The sequence below is a fragment of the Muntiacus reevesi genome, chromosome 8 (assembly GCF_963930625.1).
Source record: "Muntiacus reevesi chromosome 8, mMunRee1.1, whole genome shotgun sequence".
Taxonomy (NCBI): domain Eukaryota; kingdom Metazoa; phylum Chordata; class Mammalia; order Artiodactyla; family Cervidae; genus Muntiacus; species Muntiacus reevesi.
Genome location: NC_089256.1, coordinates 49,925,773 through 49,941,659, shown reverse-complemented (window position 1 = coordinate 49,941,659; position 15,887 = coordinate 49,925,773). Strand labels below are relative to the sequence as shown.

At 46.6% G+C, this 15,887-nt stretch overlaps 3 protein-coding genes across 4 annotated transcripts in view; 2 read left to right on the top strand and 1 right to left on the bottom strand.

The window, feature by feature from the left end:
* Nucleotides 1-4,118, top strand: part of PIGZ (phosphatidylinositol glycan anchor biosynthesis class Z) — a 29,798-nt gene extending 25,680 nt beyond the window's left edge. Inside the window, exon 5 of the mRNA XM_065942116.1 lies at nt 2,244-4,118. Coding sequence (XP_065798188.1) covers nt 2,244-3,850 — 1,607 coding nt within the window. The 3' untranslated portion in view covers nt 3,851-4,118. The remainder of the gene's footprint in view (nt 1-2,243) is intronic.
* A 2,886-nt stretch (nt 4,119-7,004) lies between these two features.
* NCBP2AS2 (NCBP2 antisense 2 (head to head)) lies at nt 7,005-8,604 on the bottom strand. 2 transcript variants are annotated; one of them, XM_065943315.1, is made up of 2 exons: nt 8,206-8,604; nt 7,005-8,048 (listed from the first exon to the last, which is right to left on the bottom strand). In XM_065943315.1, the coding sequence occupies exons 1-2, from the start codon at nt 8,471-8,473 to the stop codon at nt 7,993-7,995; spliced, it is 324 nt and encodes a 107-aa protein (XP_065799387.1). In that variant the 5' UTR covers nt 8,474-8,604; the 3' UTR covers nt 7,005-7,992. The 2 variants fall into 2 exon arrangements, with proteins under 2 accessions (XP_065799387.1, XP_065799388.1); XM_065943316.1 differs by having other exon boundaries at nt 7,005-8,600.
* An 18-nt stretch (nt 8,605-8,622) lies between these two features.
* On the top strand, nt 8,623-15,563 carry NCBP2 (nuclear cap binding protein subunit 2). The gene is made up of 4 exons (XM_065943314.1): nt 8,623-8,780; nt 10,979-11,160; nt 13,364-13,502; nt 14,058-15,563. The coding sequence occupies exons 1-4, from the start codon at nt 8,703-8,705 to the stop codon at nt 14,127-14,129; spliced, it is 471 nt and encodes a 156-aa protein (XP_065799386.1). The 5' UTR covers nt 8,623-8,702; the 3' UTR covers nt 14,130-15,563.
* Nucleotides 15,564-15,887: the final 324 nt, after the last annotated feature.

Genomic DNA, 15,887 nt, shown 5'->3' with positions numbered 1-15,887 from the left:
CAGTAAATCCACAAGCCCCTCTGGCGTAAGAATTTGAGAGGAGGAACGTCACATCTCCTTCCTGAGCGGCGACAATGACCTTCTAAATGTTAGCAGTGAAATGCCAGCCTCTTTGATGCTTTCCTGCTTATACCAACAGTACAGGTTTTCAGAACAAAAGCTGTTTGGGGCTTCTCAGTGGAAGGATTTCGAAGTTGGGCTTCCCCAGTGGTTGGGGAAGCCTACACAGGACTGTGACATAATAATGAAACTTTCCTTCTGTAGGTTCATGTAATGTCTGAGGGAACTCAGACCTAGACTGCTCACTTGTTAGAACTTCGCTTCTAGGTGGTATAGGACATATCATTAAGACAGTTGCCAGAGACCTTGAGGCTTTTCAGATGCTGTGGTCACAAGCCTTCCTCCTCATGGCTCAAGATGTCTGCTTGAGCTCCAGCCATCAGGTTAAACACCAGGTCTTTCCCACCACCAGAAAAGAGATAGGCATTCCTACTTTCTTTAAGGGCATGTTTTGAAAGTCACATACTTTTGGCTCATTTTCATTTTATTGGTCACAATATGTCACGTGACCACACCTAGCTGCAAAGGGATGCTAAAAAAATATAGTCTTTATATCTGACCACATGCCCAGCTAAAGAGACTAAGGATGAAGGAAGAAATGGATATTAAGGAGGTATCAGTCCTTTCTGCCATAGACCTCAACAGGTAGATTTGCTTTTAAAGTTGAAAAGTCCAGTCTTATTCGTTTTTTAACCATGTTTATTTTTGTCTTGCTGGGTCTTCACCGCTTCACGGGCATTTTTCTCTAATTGTGGTGAACGGGGGTATTCTTAGTTAAGGTGCGAGGGCTTCTCATTGTGGTGGCTTCTCTTGTTGCAGAACACAAACTCTATGGTGTGAGGGCTTCAGTAGTTGTGACACGTGGGCTCAATAGTTGTGGTCCACAGACTTAGTTGCTCCCCGGCATGTGGGATCTTCCTGGATTGGGGATTGAACCCATGTCTCCTGCACTGACAGGCAGATTCTTTACCACTGAGCCACCAGGGAAGCCCAGGTCCGGTCTTCTTTTCCACCCCGATTTAACCTGAGCCAGTAAAAAGCAGCCAGATGACCTGACCCAAGACTTTATTTTTTCCCTTTCACCTTCTGACGTAGAGAAAACTGCCAAAAGGCTGGATGAATAGGAGAAGCAAAGAGCCTTAAACAACCCGCAGTGTTACCAAGTGGGAGATGTTGTGAGACCTGGAGCTAAGATGCAGAAATTAAGTTTTTTCCCTCATCCCCACTCAAAGCTCTGTGACAGTGGGGTACAGGGTCACAGACTAGCCCCACACATCAAGTAATTTTAATTACACGGGTATATTCATTTTAAAAACTAGGAATCCTAGATAAAACTAGTAATCTTGGACCATAAGCACAGTTGCTCACTCCCTTCCACACTCTCACAGTGCTTGTCCTGGAGGACAGTCACAATCACAAAGATGCGTTTTTGACTCTGGAGACCTTAGAGCGCCAAGAAGAGGAATGGAGCCTCCCCTGCTCCTCCCCACACACGCTGTCCAGGGCATAGTGTTACCTCACTTCGCAGGTGTGAGGTTGCACAGCAGACCATTGCAGGCCTGGCAGCTTAACCCTGGAGTTTCACCCCAGCAGCCCCTGCCGCACGGTGTTCTTCCCACTGCTGACCTGGAAGCTCACAGTTCTGTAAATCAGAAGTCCCACTAAGGCTCCCTGCTCAGGGTATCCTTGAGGTGTGGGCTCAAGGATGTAGGTGTGGGCTGGGCTAGTTCTTATCTGGAAGTTCTGGGGAGATACTTGCTTCCAAGCTCGTCCTTGCTGTTGGATAGATTTAGTTTGTTGAGGCTATGAACCAAAGTCCCATTTCCTTGCCTTGTTGTGGGCCAATGGCTGCTCTCCACTCCCAGAGGCCACCCGCCTTCCTTGCCAACAGCCCCTCCACCTTTAAGCCAGCAGATCCCCCCCTCTCTGATGTCCTCTTCAGCACCAGCTGAAGATGACTCTGGTCTGAAGGGTTCCTGTGATTTTGTCACACCCACCTGGGTGCTCTCCCTGCCTTGGGGCCAGCTGTCCCCCACCACATCACCTAATCTCAGGAGTGGGCTCTGTCAGCTTCATAGCCCTAGGGTTGTGTGGGGCACAGACAGTCCTGGGGGCCATGCTGGGGTTTGGTGTCTCATGCTCTCGAACTGGGATCTGGCTCACCTCTCCTGCTCTCTCTGCAGAGGACGTCCTGGGCGTCGAGGCTGCCCGGCCCTGGGAGTTTCACCCCAGCAGTGCCTGCCGCACGGTGGTCTTCCCACTGCTGACCTCTGGCTCTGCCTTCTGGCTCGTCAGGCTCTGGGAAGAGTGGGGGCCATGGCCGGGCGCGGTGAGTGGCTACGTGCTGCTGGTGGGGCCCCGACTCCTCCTCACCGCCCTCTCCTTTGCCCTGGACCTGGCCGTGTACCACCTGGCTCCAGCCTGGGGGGCGGAGCGCTGGAACGCCCTGCTCCTTCTGTCGGGTTCCTATGTCACCCTGGTCTTCTACACAAGGACCTTCTCCAACGCCATCGAGGGACTGCTCTTCGCCTGGCTGCTGGTACTGGTGTCCCCTGGGGTGCCCAGGAGCTGCACACCCAGGAAGCCTGCTCCAGGCCCGAGGTGGCATGGCTGGCTTCTGGGGGGCCTCGTGGTGGCTGGCTTCTTCAACCGGCCCACCTTTCTGGCCTTTGCTCTGGCCCCCCTCTTCCTCTGGGGCACTCGCGGAGCCACAGATCCCAGCTTCAAGTCGCTGACCCAGCAAGCCCTGGTGCTGCTCCCGGGGGCAAGCCTCACTGCAGTGGCATTTGTGGCTGTGGACAGCTGGTACTTCTCCAGTCCATCTAGACCCAGCACCCTTGTCCTTACACCTGTCAACTTCTTGCACTACAACCTGGATCCGGTGAACCTGGCAAGGCATGGCACACACGTGAGGCTCACTCACCTGGCTGTCAACGGCTTCCTGCTCTTTGGGGCGCTGCACGCCCACACCCTGCGGGCCACGTGGCAGCAGCTGCGGGCCTTCGCCCAGATGGGCTTCCCAAGGGCGCTGGGAGCCTGGAGGCCCCGGCCCAGCCCCAGGTCTCTCCTCCTACTCTTCTACTTCATGCCCCTCGCCCTCCTGTCTGCCTTTAGCCACCAGGAGGCTCGCTTCCTGATTCCCCTCCTGGTGCCCCTTGTCCTGCTCTGTAGTCTGCAGACCCAGCCGGCCCCCTACAGGGGCACTCTGGCCCTCTTCAACATCCTGGGTGCCCTCTTCTTCGGCTGTCTGCACCAGGGGGGCCTCGTGCCTGGCCTGCGGCACCTGGAGCAGGTGGTTCATGCCCCTGAGCCCTTGCGCGTACCCACCCACTTCACACTCGTCTTCACCCACACCTACATGCCCCCCCGGCACCTCCTGCATCTCCCGGGCTTGGGCTTGTCAGTGGATGTGGTGGACATGGGCGGGGCTGAGGACGGGGTCCTGTGCCAAGCCCTAAACAACTTCACCAGACACCCATCGTGCCAAGCAGCTGGGGGGCCGTGGCTCTGCCGCCTGTTTGTGGTGACCCCTGGCACCACCAGGCCGGCCGTGAGGAAGTGCCGCTTCCCACTCAGGAGTGAGACGCTCATCTTTCCCCACCTGACCCTGGAGGACCCACCAGCCCTGTCCTCCCTGCTGAGCAGGGCTTGGAGGGACCATCTCAGTCTTCATATCCTGGAGCTGGGGGAGAAGCCTGACAATATGACACAGAAGCCACTGCCCAAGACAGCCCTAGGTGAGGGCCCCATTCCACCTCTAAGTGTTGGCTGGACTGGGACAGAGCGCTGATTCTCTTCCTTTCCTTTCCCTTCCAAAATTCCCACCACTGCCTCTCCTGTGGACAGCCTTTGACTGTTCCACTTCCTGGGTAAACTGACATCCACTTCCCCTCCAAAACCAAAGATCTGATCAGTCATGGTCCTGATGCCAAGGTCCCCAAAGAACCTAATGTAATCACTGACGCCAAATGTCTATTCCTGCGCTATTCCTTCCAGTTACTGTGATGTTTTAAACAAATAAATTGCACCTGATTGTGAAAGGAGAGAGCAATCTCCTAATGACATTCCTGAATGGTTTCCCCTAAAGTTTCCAGGATGCCTTACCTCTTGCTGTCATGACAACCCTTTGGCCTCCTAGATACCTAGAAGGAGGTAGTGCAGTGATATTCAAAAGGTAGCTCAGATTCAGGAGGCCTAGTTCCAGTCCCTGGTCTTCTACACAATGGCTACATGCTCTTAAGAAAGCCCCTTCCCTTCACCCAGCCTATTTTCCAGCCTGCACAATGGTCTCTGACGTGTCTGCCAGCTAACACCGTGTTGTTCCTGGGACTACAGTACAAGTTCCTTCCCAAAGCTCCGTAAGCATAGAAGTGGGTGTGGTGTATTTAATGGCACTTTGGTATCTGTCTCAATGCTTGGTTATTCCGAAAACAAGTAGTTCTGGAATTTTTCTCCTACCCACTCTCTTACTCCTGTCCCTGAGAGAGGAGGTGGAAAATTTCTGCATCTCACTACTATTTATTTGACTGTGCTGGGTCTTAGCTGTGGCATGCGGGACCTTCGTCGCGTCATGTGGGAACTTCGTGGCAGCGCATGGACTCTCGTTGTGGCTCACGGGCTCCAGAGCATGGGCTTGGTAGTTGTGGTATGTGGGCTTAGTTGTTCTGAGGCATGTGGGACCTTACTTCCCTGACCAAGGATTGAACCTGTGTCCCCTACACTGCAAAGCAGATTCTTAAGCACTGCACCACGAGGGAAGTCCCTGCATCTCACTCTTCAGGGGTCAAAGAGCCCAGATGTTCAGCCCCATGGGAATGGAGACAAAAGGCTGGATTCTGGTGGCACTTGAGCACAAAACCTTAAACATGGTCTGGTCACTCTCCATGTTCAAAGCCTCTGTCTGAAGCCCCTTCACAGGCTCAAGAGCAAACCCCATGCCAAACCCATACCTGCTGTGCTGGTGGAAGCCATCACACCCAGGCATGCTGCTCCCTGCAACACAGGGCACCCCTGCCCAGTCCACTGGGATTGTGAGGAGTTGTGGCACTCAGCCTGTCCTCATTCTCCCTCCTCACAACCCTGCCATCTCTGGAGAATCAGAGGTACCCAGGCCTGTGAGCAGTGGGCTGGAGGAGCTCCTTCTGCCAGCTAGAGTCCTGGGTCATCTTGAAGCTCCACTTCCCACAGGCTGCTGCTGGGGTCCCCATGCCACATTTGCCTCAGGACTCCAGCTCTGACAGGAATTAGTGGCACGCTGGTAACTGTTTAGCAACCCATTCTCTAGGGGCAAAATGGCTCTTATTTCTGGTGTTTGCCAACTTGTGTGTTGTAGATACTCTCACCATGGCTGATTTCAAACTACTAAAATGATGTTACTGAGCTTGGGAGATGCCAAGGATCCCTCTCCTGAGCCGACCTAAGCTAACTGTAGCACACTACCCAATAGTTCCCTCTTTAATTTTAGGACCTGTTCATGATAGTTTTATGTTCTTGTAGTTTGTTACTAACTTTGGGTTTCTCTTCCTACCCGTAGTGCTTAGCATCATCTTGGGCACCTGTAAGCACTTACTTACTTTGCAGCCAGAGAGGTTTTTTTGCCTAACAGATAAAACCAAGTGCTGCCTGGAGATAACTCAGATTCTAAGGTCCCATATTCCTCTGGGACTCTTGGGACTTGTTTCTCTCCTTCACCAGGTAGGTTCACAACCTCAGAATTCCCTAGAGGAGCTGCTGGTGTAGCAGTCCATGTAGATCACAGTGGCCTGAGTGCTCACAATTTGTAAAGTGCTGGCATCTAGATTTGTGTGGCACTAAAGGGTGATTTGAAATTGCCCTGCAGGATAGTGGAGTGAATTGCTTCCTGGCTTCACATTCTGGCGAAGTTTAGCAGAGCTTGAAAGGCATGTTGGGAGATTGTTGCCCCTGGGGGTGGTGGGACAAATTTGGTCTGTTTCTTTAGCAGTAGGGTAAGTTGTGGGATGGCAAGCCAGACTACACTGGAGGCTTCCAAAGCCGGGAGGCATCCAAGTCACCTCTAGCTGGAGAAGAAAGGACCATTTTCTTGCTCTGTTCTCAGACTCCTTCTACAAATGGAGGGAATTTAGTTCCCACACTACCACAAAATATAAAAACATCTGCCTTCATTTTTTGCTTTCCTTCCTTACCAAATGGCCATCTTGTCTAAAAGTTTCATTGCTTCCTGCAGTTTCCCTTTTTGTTTCTGCCAGTCCAGAAAAAGACCCAACTGTGAGTGTCCTTGAAGATTGCTTATGTTGAAGGTTAGGGGTTGGGTTGGGGACTGCTAACGTTGTGTTGCTCTGATACCCAGATCCAGAGACAAACGAGTGGGACTGAAACCAATGAGGCAATCAAAGCAGAATGAACAAGCTCTTTGGGCTCCTTATTGTCAAGCTCAAGGAGAATGCAGTGAGTTGCCTCTGGTCTGGGAGATGGAGGACAGGAGGGCAGGGTGCCAGACTAAAACTTTGGCATTAGGAGAGTAGGACACTGGCCTCAGAGAGGATTAACTAGAAGCACCTCTGATGGGAAGGCTGGAGGGTAGAATGTCAAGTCAGATCTTTGACCACCAGGAAAGTGGAGGACAAGCTGCTCTTGCTGCTTCACCCCCAGGGTAGGTCTCCATGCTATCCAGCTCCCTCTGTGACTACCACAAAGTCAGAATATAAATTGTTTCTACTGCTTTGAGCTTTCTAGATTGTATGATTAACTCTGTAGCCTGATTAGAGACGATCAATGCATACATGGACTGCCTAATTGTGGGTCTGTTAGCTGCAGCATAGTCTTTAGAGTGTATCCCAGACTCTCTCAAATAGGGACAAGAAATTCAGGTGGCTTGTTCCACGGTAGACAGTTGTCCTGATACCCAGTGGTGATGGTGGTGGCGGCAGCAGAAAATCAAAGTTAAGAAATAGCATTACACTTCCTCATGTGAAAGTGGTTGTAAGGAGTGAGATAACTGCATTAAGGAAGTGCCCGGAACAGAGGAAATATTCAGTATGTGTTAATTAGTATTCTAATGTATAATAATATACATTATTATTATACTGTAGGACTATATAATTCCTACAGTCCCAGGAATCCTAATCCACCTTCCCAGATAAGCACCAGGTTCATACTGAAGGCATGGGTGGATCCATCTCATCTGCCTTCACTAGTCAAGGTCATCTTATGACTCCCACAGCCTGGAAGCAGCACCAAGCCTAGCTATGTTTGATGGTGAGTTGTTTTCCAGGTTCTTGGGGTCAGCTGTGTCTAGTTCAAGGTGAGTTGGTTAAGACTGGATAGGACCACCAACCCTCCAACTGGGCATGCTCCTGACCTTTTGACATCACAGAGCAGAAAACTCCACCCTCAGATGGTGCTAAGAACCTCCATTTTTCAAGCTGCAGATGCATGTGGCATAGTTACACCTGTGCAGAACTACAATTACCACACCTTTCTCCAATCATCTTTTCCCACACCTCCCGCCGCCTTGCTGCTTCTTTATCCCATAAATACCCCAACACCTTTCCCTTGAGGAAGACCAGATCTGAGACTAGTTCTCCTCCCCTGGCTGCTTTGCCAGTAAATCCTCTTCGCTGGAAACCTTTGCATCTCCGCATTTGGCTTGCTGCGCACGGGGCAAAAGAACCTTGTCCTGTAACAATACCCATTACTCAGCTCACACATTTAATCAGAGGATTTTTGGCAGTTGCAGGATTGTCTTTCCATCCAGGATCTCCCCTGGAAGTAGCCATCTGCTACATTAGTGCAGCGGCAGCAGCATCGATCACTAGTTTTAGTCACATTTGCTGAGGTTAAACCTCTCTCCAGTTGTACTTAGGTTCATGGCTCTCTGCCCGCGGTGAATCAGGGCCGAAACTATTTCTCTCAGGCTTCGGGGAGTTTCTTCCTTCGCTGTGTCCTGTCCGATCACGGCTTCCCTGGGGGTATCAAGTTTGGCCCGGGCTCTCTGATGAGTTGAACCTCTGTAGGCAAACAACTTGAGTCAGGATTCCAGGCCGTGCATATTGTCGGCGATGACTCCTTAGCGCCAAGGCCGGTGCCCAGCCCAGAGGGAAAGCAGGCGACCTCGACCCGGCCCAGCCTAGGTTTAGGAGTTTGCTCCCGGGCCTTTCTGGCTACCTGGTGGTGGCCGTGGGCGTTCCCGGAGGCCCCGGCGTAGTTCCTGAGTGAAGGTGTCTCTGAAACGGGCAGCGCGGCGGCCCAGGGAGCCAGCGGGCCCAGCCGCGATGGCTCGCAGGCGCCGGGCCGCGTCCTGGCCGCGTAGCTGGGCCTGAAGCAGCGCAAAGGCGGTGAGCTGTGCCGCACGCCTGATGGGCCGAGACTCTGAGAGACGCTCCACCAGCTGCGGGCTGTGCAGGAGGGCGGCCAGCAGCCGCCGCAGAACCATCCTCGGAGCGACCCGGAACCGGAGCACGCCGCTCTCGCTTCTGATCGGCGACACCTAACTACGGGCCGCGTCTGCGCTGGCGCCGCCCGGTGACGACACTGCCGCGCTGGGATTGGAGCACGGGATTTCGACTTTCCGCAGCCGTCTCTGCGCGTTTCCGGTTCCGCCACTGCCGGGGCTACCTCGTTATACTCTAGAGTGGCGGTGTCCTCTGCCACCTCTCTGCACTATGTCGGGTGGCCTCCTGAAGGCGCTGCGCAGCGACTCCTACGTCGAGCTGAGCCAGTACCGGGACCAGCACTTCCGGGTGAGGGAAGCCGGGTCGCGAGAAGGGGGAGCCTCGGGCCAGAACGCTGAGACTCGGTTTGCTCTTGTCTCATTGTGTCGTCTCCCATTCTCTGGGATCCCGAAATGCCAAGGGAAGCCTCGGTGCCTGTTGGGGAATGGATGCTGAAAAGGCGTTTGGGTATCATCGAATCCCCTTCTCTCGTAGGAAGGGAATTTGAGGCAGGCTTTCACATTCCCTAGCAGCAGCTCTCTGTTTCCGAGCCATTGCAGATGGGCGGCAGTAGTAGTGGTGGCTTGCGTTTTCACTAACGGTGTCGCGGGAAAGTGACTTTGCTGCAAGTATCGAAAAAGGGTGTTTTTTTGATACGTGCAGTATGTGGAAGCGCCATCCTGATCCAGATACCGGGACTTTTGTTTTTAAGTTACATCTACCAAACTGTGTTTGGCGTTTCCCGTCTTATCCATAGGCTAGTAAAACGGCCCTACAAAAGATGTACCTGGTGGCAGACAAAGTTGAGCCCTGCCTCCACCTTTAGGGAGCTCTCGATGTGAGGAGGGGGACCAACATATTAAGGGTCTGGATGTCAAAATCGGAAAACTGCTGGGTTTCCGAAGAGGGAAATTTTCTTTTGGCCCTTGTCATAGCAGATTCTGTGAAATGGGCGAAGCTGCAGATATTCAAGGTGGGTTCTTCAGTATCCGCAAAGACAGGGATGACACTCATTAACTATTGGTTATTTAGTAAATTTGTATTGAGTGCTGTTGTGGAAGCCTCTGCTAAACCGTAGAGAGGGAAGACAGTTTTCCACATTCTGAGAGTTCATAGTCCTCTAGAGATTGGAAGTGGAGTCGCTCAGTCGTGTCCGACTCTGCGACACCATGGGCTGTAGCCTACCAGGCTCCTCCGTCCATGGGGTTTTCCAGGCACTACTACTGGAGGGGGTTGCCATTTCCTTCTCCAGGGGATCTTCGCGACCTCCTGCATTGTAGACAGACACTTTACCATCTGAGCCACCAGGGAAGTCCTCTAGAGATTATGGGATTGTAAATGTAGGGATTTACAATGGAGGTAAGTAATCTTAATCCAGCACAAGAAAGGGAGAGACTGTTGAAGATTCAGAAGATTGAGAAAGGAGGGATCACCTATAGAAGAGGGTAGATGTGGAGAAAGTCTAAAATGTGTTTGTAGGGTAGGAAAACAAATTTGAGGCAAAATTGAGAAAGATCTTAGATTTAGTCAACATTTAATTTTTTAAATGTTTACTATATACCGGACACAATTATGGGCTTCCCTGGTAGCTCAACTGGTAAAGAATCCATCTGCAATACAGGTGACCAGGGTTTGATCCCTGGGTTGGGAAGATATGCTGGAGGAGGGCATGGCAACCCACTCCAGTACTCTCCTCTGGAGAATCCCATGGACAGAGGAGCCTGGTGAGCTGCAGTCCATGGGGTTGAAAAGAGTTGGACATGACTGAATGAATAAACACATGCACAGACATCATTTTACACGTCTATCGCTCATTACTTTAGAAAGTTCCACATCATTAGCCATGTTGAATTTCAAGCATTCTGCAAGATTACAACCTTTACTGTTGTCTGTCTGCAGTCTAAAGCCTCTAGCTTCATTTAGACTACTGTAAGATACTGCCGTGTAGAATTTCTACAGTGTTTCCTGAATGGTATCTATATTGTGTCATACCTTAAGTACTAACACTGGTTGTCTTAAACTGTAAGCTGTTTGTTGGGACATGACTTAAACATGTGAGAAAAAAAGAGGAAAATGCTTCTTGACCACAGTTTTAACAAGTCAGTAATTGCAGTAGTAAACTTTAGTGTCTCATTCCAAAGTCCTGAAAAACCTATTTTTATTGTAGAATGACTCTTGTCCTGTGAACTTTTTAAGGAAATATGGGAGTAGGGATAAGACTGGGCTTGGGTTCCAACTGCAACTACTGATTAGCTATGTGGTCTTGGACAAGTTACTTAACCATCTTCCCTCAGGTAGATTGATGATAATAAATTAAATAAGACCATACATAGAAACCTGACTTGCAGTTCCTTTGATTCTCCCTAGAGGTGGACATATTACCTGTTGCTTCTGTATGGTATCCATGTTAAATTCACACTTCTAAAAAATGTAACTTGGAGCATACCCTTCATATTGTTTTGTGCCTTTTTTTCCCCCCACTTTGCTCCCTATCTCGGAAATTCTAGGGTGACAATGAAGAACAGGAAAAATTACTGAAGAAAAGCTGTACATTGTATGTTGGAAATCTTTCCTTTTATACAACGGAAGAACAAATCTATGAGCTCTTCAGCAAAAGTGGTGACATAAAGAAAATCATCATGGGCCTGGATAAAATGAAGAAGACAGCATGTGGGTTCTGCTTTGTGGAGTATCCTTCCTGTGTGTCTCATGTAGCTGTTGACCAAAGGTGGGGCCGAGAGCAGCTGATAGCCTATTTTGAAAGATGAGTGAGGACATTTGTTGATTAGCATCCCTGCACTTACCTCCTCTTCTTCCTTCATCTGCTCCTACCTTCTGTCCAATATGTCTATACTGTTTACACTGGGAAAGCTAGTAACATACACATCCTGTTCTGAAATCCATTCTTTTTTCATAGTTGGTTAAGTAAATCTTTGAAAATGTATATGCTTATGGTATTTCAGAAAGTCCAAACAGTGTATTGAAAAATAAAAGACCCATTATCATTCTAATTTCAGAGACATTAATTATGAATCTCATTGATGTCTTTCCAGAAGTGACTCTACATATATGTGGTAGCATATTGTGTGCACTTTTTCACCTACTTTAGATTGTTCCATGTTAGCACATGTAGGTTACCTCTTTTTATAACAGCTATATGGTATTATGTAGATGCATAAAGCTTGATTTTCTTAGGTTGTAACCATATTTACTTGTGACCTTTCTCTCCCTGGAAGCTCTCCATACATTTCACCTTCTGGATTTACCCTTTCATATTTTGTTTTTTAACTGTTATTTTGTTTTTTGGTCATCTTAAGAAGTTTTCCAGACCTAGTCCACCATGTCATTTGAATTTTCTGTGCCTTGAATTGTTTCTTCCTGTTGTATTTATGCTGTAAAATTTCCTTAAATTTTTGGTGATCCATTAGTTTCTGGAGAAAAATGCTGACTTTGTGAATCTAGGCAGAGCTTCTTAAGTTGCTGCCTCGCCTTTGGGACATGTGGGTTTCTTAAATGCTAGAATGAAAAAAGATTTTAGCTTGCTGATGTTAAAGACGATGCCATAGTTCCTTCAGTTAGTTAGTTCACAACCGTATCTTTTTTATTTGCCTGGAATTAAATGTGTTCCTGCTACCAGGTCGTCTTCCCACACAGAGACCTTTAATTAAACCCTGTTTGCAGCCTTACTACTTAATCAACTTGGAATTAAGAGCTTCCTGGGCTTACTGTCTCCTTTAAGCCTTTCAGGAGTATTTCCTACTGTGACTTTGTTTCACCCATTATTAATCTTTAGCTTTTGCATCTCTAATCTGCTGATGGCTTCTTCTACTCTATGGGTATGTTTCTTTCCTGTTGTCTAATGGAGGCCCTGAGAAGGAAAGAAGACAAAATGTGCTCAGTATCAGGTTGAATCAGAAACCCCACTTTTGAACCTATTCCCCACTACTGACTTCGGTGTCTGATTTCTGGGCTCTGCAAGCTTCTTTTACTCCTTCAGACACAAGGGACGAGTGCCCAGGTTTTGCTTTCACCTCTGGTGCCAAGAGTGTAAAATAATTCACAGGGGACAAAAAGACAAAGAAAATATTAGACACTAATCAGTGTTTTAAGAATTGGAGTGGTTTTGCATTTGCCTTGAAGGTCAAAGATCAGTAATCAAGATGACACCCAAAAGAAAGGCTACCTTTCATTGTCAGTATTTTTTCGCCCCCATTTGCCCTTTAGCATTCATTTCATTCAACAAAGAATTATTGAATGCCCATGTGTGCTAGGCATTGTGTAGACACTGGACACTGGAATTTTAGCAAGTGTTTCCCTACCCGTGTAATTAAAGACAAGGGGAAAGGTCCAGATCAGTATTTCCTAGACCCAGTTATAATCATAATTACTTACATATATATTTTAGTAACATCCCAAAGATAGATTTAGTAGATCTGGTTTAGAACCACTGACCTGAGTGATACTTTTTGAGTGTTTCCTTCTAATGAAATGCGATGGCAAGTCTTATGCAGTGACCTCTTTTTAAGATTGTTCTTGAATGTACAGCTTCATATTGAGGGAACCAAAAGATGCTGTTGTTTCCTTGAATAACAGTTTGTTGTTTAAACCTGCACAGAACATATCTGTATTTTTGCAAACCAAAATATGGAGACAATGGGACTGTGTATTTAACAGGATTATCCAAAAAACCATCAGTATAGCTGAGGATGAAATATCATTTTTGACTGCTTCTGGACCAACCTCAACAGGCCTATGCAAGCCAAATTATGTCTTTGATCTCCATCTGGTTGGATTAGTTTTTGTACTCTTTAACTCATCTTCATTTAGATGTTTCTTCCTCTGCTTACAAATATGTCTGGAGAAATGCTAATTCCTTAATAATCATAATTAAGATACTATTCAAGAGCAGATGCAGAAAATGCCATGCGGTATATAAACGGAACTCGTCTGGATGACCGGATCATTCGTACAGACTGGGATGCAGGCTTTAAGGAGGGCAGGCAGTATGGCCGTGGGCGTTCCGGGGGCCAGGTACGCAGGGAGGTTTTCTTTGCATAGCCTTTGCCTAGGACGCCAGTCCTAAACGTTAAGTGTTTTGTCAGTTTGTATTTGCTCTTTTCAAAATAACTGTGCCTATAACCTTGGCTTGAAGTGAATCCACCCATTGGGGTGATAAATTATTAATATTTTTAAATATCATCCAATAGTATATTTTATACATCTTCACAAGCAACCATTACTGGACTTCTGCAAGGGGCTAAATATTCTCCTGCAGGAATGTTGAGCAAAGCAGAATGCACTAAAACAACTTTTCCATTTTTATTTCAACATAGTTTAAATATTCTTTGGAATGTGCTATCTTTGAATGCTGAGTATAAGCCTGATGTTTGGTTTTTAAAAAAAAAGCAGTATTAAAATAATTTTGCAGGGCAGTTGAACTTTATCATCAGTTGCTCAAAATCATGTTATGCTTATAATGTTTACATATGACATCTGAAAAGGCTTAGTTATTTGTCTGACGTATTTTGGAAGGCATGTTTGTTAAACTAATCTTCTCTGTACTGTAACATGTTCTTTTCAATTAAGGTACGAGATGAATATCGTCAGGACTATGATGCTGGAAGAGGTGGCTATGGAAAACTGGCCCAAAACCAGTGAGTGGTTGAGAGCCCCATCATGAAAGCCCACTCCTTTGGCCTATTGAATTTGACGGGTGTTACCCAAGGTCTGCAAGCCTGCCTTTTGTTTGTGTTTTTTTTTTTTTTTTAAATCAAGCTTTAATCAATGTCTTTACTGAGCTGGAAGCCTTGTCATGGTTTTCCTCTTAAATATTATTAAAGAACAGAATCCAAAAGAATGCCTTTAATTCTGTAGAATTAAATCTTAGAATCTTGGTTCTGTGTCAGATTACCAAAATGATTTCTGTTACTAGGTCAAAAATGGTTCCTTAACAACAGACTTGGATGTATAATGTTGATCTGTCAGCCAAAAACACACTTCTTTTAGAAGACTGGAAAAAATTTTGAAGTGTTTACTATGTTTGCATCTAAGTAGGTTCATGGTCTACCTTGGGACCTGGAATTACTATTTTTAAAATTTTAAGTTTTCATAAGATAAAATTTAATAAGTGGACTTGTGCTGTGTAATGTAGCTTTGCTCTAAATTAGGGGAACAGATGTTTGATAACTGAATTTTTCTGTGTTGATTTTTAATCTGTAAAGGTGAAAGTTAATGGAAATTCTTAAATTCTTAGACAGCCCCAGGGACCACCACCTGCTTTACATGCTTTGTACAGGAAATAAGGGGCAGGTATTGAAGGGTATTTATTTACTAAACACTTTTTTCAAAATATGTGATATGTGAGCGCCTTCAGATCTATTTTTTTCATTTTCAGACTGATCTTGGGAATGGAGTGTTTTGTGGTGGTTGTATTTTTTTAAAGAGCTTACAGATTGAGAGAATGGCTTAACAAAAATCAGAAATGCTTCCCTTGGGAAATGTTTTGGCCAGTTCTTATACTTAAGTCTGTCTGTTTTTTTCCCTAATTGTGCTGTTTCAGAGGCTGGACAGTCAGCTGATGGTCTCTACAACTCCCAGAAGGGAGTCTAGAGGATTTATTTTGCATTTGTAAGGCAAGAGGTGATTTCTCTAATGTTACATGAATTCTTGCTCTTACTAGACTAGTCTTACTAGACTAAATTTAGTCTTACTAAACTGCTAGTCTAGTATAATTCTCCCTGACCTAAGTGAGATTTTTTCATCTAGCAACAAAGTATCTCCTAATTTCCAGGAGTTTGCGAAGTTGGGGCTGGAGTATCTCAATGTGAACAGCTTTCATGTTACCATGTGTTTTCTCAAATTTAAATTGGCTATTTGGATATCTCTAAATTAGTTGTAAGTATTTAGGAAAACGTGCAAGTAATTTAATGAAGACATACTGTCTTTTTTTTTTTTACAGTAGTTTGAATTAATGTATTTTATATTATTTTGCAGTAAAATGTGATTCAGATTTCTATAGGCCTTAAAACCACAAACTATTTCATATTTGAATTGTCTTCTGTAACAGATTTCAATAAAATTGGCCCAACTTACTGTGTTTTTCCTCACCAAGAGACGTTGAAACACTTACTCTGGAATATTAATATATTTTGGGGGAGAATCTGAATGGTGTGCAGAATTTGCATGTCCATTTTGATTTGAGAGTTACTAATATGGTAGTCTCTTGCTACATGCAGCTAATTAAAACTGTTCCTCAGTCACATTAACCACATTTTAGATGCTCGATACCTCCCTGTGGTAATGGTTATTGTAGTGGATGCAAATACAGAACATTTCCATTACTGTAGAAAGTCCTACATTGGACAGTGAGCTGCTTAGAGCCTACTCAGATAAGCCTTGTCATGACCAGAATGCCAC